The sequence below is a fragment of the Meleagris gallopavo genome, chromosome 1 (assembly GCF_905368555.1).
Source record: "Meleagris gallopavo chromosome 1, MGAL_WU_HG_1.1, whole genome shotgun sequence".
Classification (NCBI taxonomy): Eukaryota; Metazoa; Chordata; class Aves; order Galliformes; family Phasianidae; genus Meleagris; species Meleagris gallopavo.
The window spans coordinates 61,803,475-61,812,371 of record NC_139404.1 but is presented as its reverse complement, the minus strand read 5'-3'; the positions used below and the strand labels follow the sequence as shown (position 1 = coordinate 61,812,371).

At 51.4% G+C, this 8,897-nt stretch overlaps 1 protein-coding gene across 1 annotated transcript; it reads left to right on the top strand.

Annotated features, from left to right (window-relative positions):
* Positions 1-1,753, top strand: LOC146545356 (uncharacterized). Its single transcript, XM_085216288.1, has 2 exons — positions 1-7; positions 543-1,753. Exons 1-2 carry the CDS (start codon positions 1-3, stop codon positions 1,718-1,720), a joined length of 1,185 nt encoding a protein of 394 aa, XP_085072414.1. The 3' UTR covers positions 1,721-1,753.
* Positions 1,754-8,897: the final 7,144 nt, after the last annotated feature.

Genomic DNA, 8,897 nt, shown 5'->3' with positions numbered 1-8,897 from the left:
ATGTCAGGTAGATTCTTAAAACAGAAAAGAACCCCTCCAGTAAGACCTTAAATTGGAAGGCACCATCGTGTATTGCAGAAGGGTAGGGCACGGTTGAAGAGCTAGTCCAAAACTTACCACCATCCCCTCTCTGGGGTGACGATTTTGAAGGAAGTCCCAAAAATTTGCCCCAAGTTTTGTTCAATTTTAAGTCCAAGGGAACTCAAGCCTCTTTCTTTCCCCTTTATGTCGGGGTAACCAGTGCACTTCCCCCCAGCTCCCTCCGCTATAAGAGGGAGAGTATCAGAGTACCATTTTCACCCGTGGATAATTAATAGAGACAGTATTTGGCCCTAAAAATCACCCTCATGGCCTTTGCTTCTCGCTTGATTTCTGTGTCGTTTTGGAAACAAACACTAGAAAGAGGCATCCATGTGGTTTGGTTCTCTGATGGGCGGCTGCCCTGAGCACTGCTCTGTTACTATACTGCTTCCTATCATGTGAAGATAGAGACACACCAGTGACGTGGTAATTGCTCAAGTAACGCTTGCTATTTGTCAAAGGGCTGCTGCCTGCCGCCTGGCTCTTCTGGCAGTCAACTGTGCCGCCTGCCTCTGCCTGGCATCTACTGCACTGCCTGCCTCTTCTGGTCATCTACTACAGCGCCTGCCTCTTCTTGCAATCTTCTACACCGCCGGGCTTTTCTTGGAAACTACTACGCTGCCTGGCTCTTGGCATCTACTACAGTGCTTGCCTCTATTTTGGAATCCACTGCGCTGTCTGCCTCTGTTTTGGAATCTACTACGCTGCCTGCTTTGTTTTTGGAATATTCTACGCTGCCTCCCTTGTTTTTGGAATATACTATTCTACCCGCCTCTGCTTGGAGTCCAGCGCATCTCCTGCCTCTGCCTGGAAACTCCTATGCTGCCTGCTGCTTCTTTGGAACGTAGCATGCTGCCTGCAGCTTCTGCGGAATGTACTATCCTGCCTGCAGCTTCTCTGGAATAAACTACACCACCTGCAGGTTCTTTGGAATATACTATGCCACCTCCATCTTCTTTGGAGTACTCTATGCTACCTGCCTTGCATTTGGAATGCACTCTACGGCCTCCATCTTCTTTGGAATACGTTACGCCACCTGCCTCTTTTTGGAATATACTACACCACCTGCACCTGCTTGGCGTACATTATGCCATCTGCCTCGTTTTGGACTCTACTGGGCCGCCTGCCTCTTCTTGGACTATACAGCGCTGCCTTCCTCTTCTTGAAATACACGGTGCCGCCTGCCTTCTCCTGGAATATGCTGTGCGACCTGCCCTTTCTAGGGATTATACTAGTCCACCTGTTCCAACAAAGGAAGACAGTACGCCGCCTGGCTCTGCTAGGGAATAGGCTACGCCACCTGGCCCTGCTGTGGAAAATACTGCGCTGCCTGGCCCTGCTGTGGAATAGTCTACGCCGCCTGGCCCTGCTGTTGAATATGCGGCAGCATCTGCTTTGTTTGTGGAATATTCCACACCGCCTGGCTCTCTTTGCAACACACCACACAGGCTGGCTCTCCTTGGCATATGGCACGCAGGCTGGCTCTCCTTGGAGGATATCGTGCAGGCTGGCTCTCCTTGGAGGATACTATGCTGCTTGGCTCTGTTTGGAGTATGGCAGACCGACTGGCTCTCTTTGGAATACACCGCACATCCTGGCTCTCTTGGGAATTGAGTACGCCACCTGGCATTCCTTGTAATAGAGTACACCACCTGGCTCTCCTTCTAATAAAGTACACCACCTGGCTCTTTCCATTCAACTTGCAGTGGCTTTTTGTTTATAGAATTGTACTGCATTTTCCTGCTCTTATCATAGCATGGCTTGGTTTGGGATGGACCTCGAGGACCATCATGTTCCAACTCCCCTTCCACAGGAGAGGCAAGGTTGCCCTGCACTACATCAGTTGCCGTACCTGTTTGCTCAGGGCCCCGTGCCTCATCGACTTGAACACCTCCAGGGACGAGGTATTTGCAGCTTCTCTGGGCAACGTGTTCCAGCGCCTCGCCACTCTCTCAGTAAAAAAAACTTCCCCTCACATCTAATCTAAATCTCCCCTCTTTTAGATTAAAACCATTGCCCTTGTCCTATCACCCTCTGCTGTTCTAAAATGTTGATTTTCCACATGTTTTTAAAACCTCTTCTAAATATTGGAAGGACAGAATCAGGTCAGCCTTTTCCATGCTGAACAAGCCCAACTCCCTCAGCCTTTCTTCATACGACAGCTGTGAAGGTGATCACAGCCCTCCTCTAGAGCCCCTCCAAAAGCTCCACATCTTCCCTGAGTTGCTGGCCCCAGGCTTGGACACAGTACTCCAGCTGGGCCCCCACGAGGGCAGAGTAGAGGGGGACAATCCCCTCCCTCGCCCTGCCCCTCTTCTGATGCAGCCCGCCATACAACAGGCATTCTGGGCTGCAAGCACGCACTGCTGGCTCATGTAAGTTTTTCATCAACCAGGACCCCTCGGTCCTTCTCTGCAGGGCTACTCTCGAGGAATTCCTCTTCCAGTTTGTATACCTATGTGGGATTACCTCTACCCAAGCGCAAAACCTTGCACTTTGCTTTCTTGAACCTCATGACGTTCACAAGAGAGGGTCCACTTTTTTTGAGTTTATCAAGGTCCCTCTGGGTGGTGAATGCATTCATAGCAGGAGTTTGGGACTGGGAGCCTGCTTGAAGGCTCTTATTTACAAAATTTTACACCTTTTACAGTATTGCTCACCAAGGTACTCACTTGAAAGCATTCACTTACAAAGTTCGTCTGGCACAATGCTCTAATTACAAAGTACACTCAATGAATATAAGGTACCTCTTAGTGAAGTTTTGTCAGCCCTCTTCTTCTCTTACCAAATTCCTGTTCTCACTTTCCCTTCCTTCCGTTCCAGTAGAGAAGAGCGTACCAAGCCGCAGCCTGAGAAAGAACTGGGTATCGCTTCTGTTCTGCTCACAAAGAAGCAAAGAAACCACATTCCATAGATCAGTCCCCATGTCTCGGCCCCAGATTGCTTGGGCATGGATAGTCCAATCCTGTGTGGCCCACTGCGCGATCCAAAGTGTGAAGCCCTTGGAAGACTGCCCAGTTGTCTGTGCGTATGTTCAGTGCACTATTACCTGCCTCTTCTTGGGTTATAAACATCCACACCGCTCACAATTCAGCCCACTGCCTACTTTGTCCATATACAGTCCTGAACTGGGGCTATAGAAACTCCAGAGTCCTTCTTGGGGTCGGGGGAGGGCAGCTGGGGCATTGGGACCAACACCTAACTTCAACCAAGTTTAGGTTCCTGGAATCATTTTCCTTCCAAACCCTCCTATAACAGTACACTTGCATGGAAATCGTGACGGATTGTCATAAATTACAGATGTTACGGCTCCAGTTTCTTTTAGAGCCATGACCTGTTGTATATTCTTTTTGGACCGATAGATTGTTTTTTCAGTGTATGGCCGCCGGTCCCCCAAGGAGGCCCGAACTGTGGGAGGGCCTTGGCCCTTACGGAGGCATGCCATCAGTGTATCTAGACGCAGATCTTTTTCCGAAGAAACCTCAGCAGCAGCCAGCTAGGCTGCCTGGGGCAGCTGCCTCCACACTGCAGGTTCCAAGACATCATCTGAATTCCGTGGCAGGGTGAGGACTTGCTCTATTCTTTCTTACGCTTTCCCTTCTTGTTGGGATGGGCTTAAAACATTGATTGGCATTAAACCACGGCCATGAATTTAATAACACATGATTCACTTGTCTATCGAATCCCAGAATCGTGGAATGGCCAGGCTTGGAAGGGACCTCAAAGATCATCAAGCTCCAACCCCACCCTCCCCCCGCCCCGCCACAGGCAGGGCCACCAACCTCCATATCTAACTCTAGAACAGGAGGCCCAGGGCCCCATCCAACCTGCCCTTCAACACCTCCAGGGACGGGGCATCCACAACCTCTCTGGGCAGCCTGTTCCACCACCTCACCACTCTGTGTGAAAAACTTCCACCTAATATCTAAGCTAAACCTTCCCCGTCTCAGTTTAAGACCATTCCCCCTTGTCCTATCACTATCCATCCTCGTAAACAGCCGTTCCCCTTCCTGTTTGTATGCTCCCTTCAAATACTGGAAGGTCACAAGGAGCTCTCCCTGGAGCCTTCCCTTCTCCAAGCTAAACAAGCCCAGTTCCCTCAACCTTTCCTCACAAGACAGGTGCTCCAGCCCTCTGATCATCTTAGTGGCCCTCCTCTGGACCCGCTCCAACAGCTCCGCGTCCTCCCTGTACTGGGGGCCCCAGGCCTGGATACGGTGCTCCAAATGGGGCCTCACAAGAGCCGAGAAGAGGGGGACGATCACTTCCCTCTCCCTGCTGGCCACCTCTCTTTTAATGCAGCCCAGAACACAGTTGGCTTTCCGGGCTGCAAGCGCACACTGCTGGCTCATGTCCAGCTTCTCGTCTACCAGGACCCTCACGTCCTTCTCTGCAGGACTGCCCTCCAGGAGATCTTCCCCCACTTTGGATAAATACCTGCGGTTGCCCCAACCCAAGTGCAGCACCCGGCACTTGGCCTTATTCAACCTCATTAGGTTTTCGTGGGCCCACTTCTCCAGCCTGTCCAGGTCCCTCTGGATGGCTTCCCTTCCTCCCAAAGCATTGACTGCACCGCTCTGCTTGGTGTCATCCGCAAATTTGCCGAGGGTGCACTCAATGCCATGCTCTATGTCACCGATGAAGATGTCGAAGAGCACCGGTCCCAAGACCGACCCCTGAGGGACACCGCTTGTGAACGGCCTCCACCCTGGCACAGAACCATTGATCACAACCCTTTGGCTGCGCACAGACGGCCAATTCCTCATCCACCAAACGGTCCATCCTTCAAATCCACACCTCTCCAATTTAGAGAGAAGGATGTGGTGAGGGAATATGTCAAAGGCCTTGCACAAATCCAGGTAGATGACATCCATTGGCCTTCTCCCAGCCACCGAAGCCGTCACTCCATCTCAGAAGGCCCCCAGATTGGTCAGGCATGATGTGCCCTTGGTGAAGCCATGCTGGCTGTCTCAAGTCACCTCTTTATCTCGTACGTGCCTTGACCTAACTTCTAGGAGGATCTGCTCCATCATCTTCCCTCGCACAGAGGTCAGGCTCACCGACCTGTAGTTCCCCGAGTCTTCCTTTCTCCCTTATAGACATACACAGAGTATCTTATAGACATAGGTAGAGGAGAGATCACCTCCCTCTCCCTGCTGGCCACCCCTCTTCTGATGGAGCCCAGGATACCATTTGCTTCTCAAGCTGCAAGAGCACACTGCTGGCTCATGTTAAGTTTTTCATCCACCAGCACCCCCAGGTCCTTCTCTGCAGGGCTACTCTCGACGACTGCTCCTCCCAGTCTGTATAGATGCCTGCGATTCCTCCGGCCCATGTGCAAACCCTTGCACTTGGCTGTGCTGAACTTCATCAGACATCAGGCGGCCCACCGTTTGAGTCCTTGGAGATCCCTCTGAATGGCATCCCTTCCTTCCATTGTGTCAACAGCACCACTCAGCTTGCTGTCATCAGCAAACGTGCTGAGGGTGCACTCAATTCTGTCTCCGATGTCATTGATAAAGATGTTAAAGAGCACTGGTCCCAAGACAGTCCCCTGGGGGACACTGCTCTTTACTGGCCTTCACCTGGACATAGAACCGTCAATCACCACCCTCCGACTGCAGCCTTTCAACCAATTCCTTGTCCACTGGGTGATCCACCCATCAAAGCCACATCTCTCCAATCTGGACATAAAGAGGTGGCTGGACCGTGTCAAAGGCCTTGCACAAACGGGGGAGCTGCAGACCTTCATGCAGAACTTCGCATGGGGCCTCACAAGGGCAGAGCAGAGGAGCACAATCGCTTCCCTCACCCCGCCTGCCATTTTATTTTAAATAAATGAATAAATAAATCACAATATCCGTTGTACGGCCAAAGATGAGGGTGACAGTGCTTCCTAACGGGATACAAACAGCACAGAGCAATAGCAGATTAAAACAGAAGGAAAACTGCCTCAATCCTGTCAACAAGCAGTGACAACTCGGAGCACAATCACCATCAAGAAAGATGCAGCTCCCCCAACTGCTAACCCTCCAATGAGGGTGAGGAGGGGTGGATCCTGGCTCCGCCCCCGTTCCTTGCACCTGAGCTCAACCTTGTTGACAGGTTAGCCACGCCTTCTCACCTTGGGCTCAACCATTGGTTCAGGCGGTGACCTGGCACTTCTGCTGCGTACATCAAATAGCATAAAGTCAAAAGGGTTTTAAGAGTTTAACACCGTTCTTTCCCACAGACTAGTTTTAATTTATTCACAACAGCCTGCAGGGAAGGAGAGGAAAGTTTTAACAGCAGGAGTAAGCACTGAGTATTTCAAACGTTTATTTAAAATCAGGCGTTCATTTAAAATCCGGAACTATATCTTGAAACACATAATCAAACATTTTGGTAGAAACACAATGATATGAAGGAAAATCCACTGAAGGACACACATCCCACGCTTCCGGTTCGCTACTTCAGTTTGGCTACTGCATGCTGAGTTGCTCACACCCACCGGTATGGCATGAAGAATCAAGTGCTGACTGTTCGGAGGGGGGCCAGCACTTTACTCACGGTAATTAGAAGACCCCAGGATCCATATATTTCTTTGTCTATGAACGTCAAAAGCTTTTGGCGTATCTCTGCAGAACCTCTTGCAGCTCTGTCATGCTTACAGCATTAGAATTACCCTCTGAGGAAAACCTTAAATTGGAAGGTACCATAGCATATGGCAGAAGCGTAGGGCACACGTGAAGAGCTAATACAAAATTTACCATCATCCCTTCTCCGGGATGAGGATTTTGAAGGAAGTCCCAAGCATTTATCCAGTGTTCTGTCCATTTTCAATTCCAAGAGAAATCGAGGTCTCCCTTTCCCCTTCACGTAGATGTAACCAATGCGCTTCCTCCCCGCCTGCGTCCCCCGTAAGAGCCCTATCACAGTAGGATTTTCACCTCTGGATAAGCAATAGAGTCTGCGCATTTAGCCAAAATAGGCCCTTTCTTCTGCCTTTATTTCTGCTTGGTGTCTGAGGAAACATAGACACTGGGAAGGGGCATCTAGAGGGTTTGGCTCTTTCATAGGCAGCTGCCCTGAGCTCTCCTGTCTAAGAGTAATGGTGCCTGCCATGGAACAATAGTGACACCGCAGCCACATGGCTGCCGTCACCGCACCTCTTCCCACTGTGACACGGCAGCAGCATGGCGGCGGCTGCTGCTGCACCCCCTGCCACTGTGACAGGGCTTGCGAAGATGCACTTGCTTCTTTTTACAATTAATAAGTAATTAGTTAAAAAAAAGTTTGCGACTCATCACTGCTCCCACTGGGTGGGGGGTAAATTAGGGCAGGCACGGTTGGATTAGGCTGTGAAGAAACGCGCACTGTTTATTGCTGTGTGCTGCTGGAGAGCGCTGAGTAAGTGCACCAGGGCTCTATACAGTGTAACCATTGTGTTCCGGTTTCCTTCTCTGTCTTCTATCTTTGCTGTTATGTACCTTTTATTTCTTCCCACTTGTTCACTTTCATTTCCAGTTCTCTCCCTCATCCCTCTGTGGTAGTCTGAGCTACTAAGGACGGTGTGGGCCTGAGTGGCTGTCGGGTGACACCACACCGTAGAGCCCACTGGCGCCCAACCTCTGCTCCTCTGAGTGTCCTCGTGTGTCAGAAAACAATCAGAACGCTTACAGATGCAGAGAAAGGCTGAGAGCAGCCACACTGCTGACCCCTGGCACGGAGCAAACGCTCTGCAGGACAGAGGTGAGGGATGCAGCTCCTCAGGCCGAGGGGCGCTGCATTCCTTGCCCTCCACATTGCTCAGGCACGCCTGTTGGCCTCGCATACAGCCTGAATTACCACATAACACCCAGCAGAGGCACACTTCCATTGGTGGTGACCAAACAGCAGCAGACGGGTGCTAACAGGATACTTTTAATACTGCCATCCCAACCTGCCTTCAACCTGTGCCCGGAGGGCACTGCTGAGGCGAGGTATGCCGGTCAAAGCCCCTGAGACAGGCTGAGGGGAAAGGAAGAGTCCTGGATTCAGCTGAAGAGGGGCAAACAAACCACAGCTGGGTGGGTTGGAGCCGCTGCTGTGACGGGCGGCAGCTAGGCTGGGGCTGGGCCGGGACGGTGCCGCCATTGGGCCGGGGCCGTTCTGTACATTGTGATGTCACGTGATGCCATAATGCTGAGCGCAGGGGGCAGTTGGTCAGCAGCTGCTGGTCTGCAGTTGGAGCTGCTGGTCTGCAGTTGGAGCTGCTGGTCTGCAGTTGGAGCTACTGAATAGTAGTTGGATCTGCTGAATAGCATCTGGATCTGCTGGACAGTAGCTGGACTTGCTGGATAGCAGCTGGATCTGCTGGTTAGCAGTTGCAGCTGCTGGTCTGCAGTTGGAGCTGCTGAATAGCATCTGGATCTGCTGGACAGTAGTTGGACCTGCTGGAGAGCAGCTGGAGCTGCTGGATAGCGGTTGCAGCTGCTGGTCTGCAGTTGGCGCTGCTGGTTGGTCTTTGTGCTTTCTCCGGGCCTTCATCAGCAGTATTTATGGATGCACATCAGTTAGTGACCGGTGAGGAGTTGTGTTTTAGTCACCACTTCCCTCTTCTTTTGTGCTAAATAGTTCATATCTCAGCCCACGGGGTCTACTTGTTTTCCAGTGCTCTCCCTCATCAGACCTGAGGAGCGAGAGCAAAGGGCGCCGTGCTGCTGAGCCTCACTGAGCCACTGGGGCCCAGCCTCTGCTCCTCTGGGTGTCTTTGTATGTAGGAAAGTGATGGCAATGCAAAACAAGGTTCTTCTCAGGCCCGGTCGTTAGAGGCCGAGGTGGTACACATCGTTGTA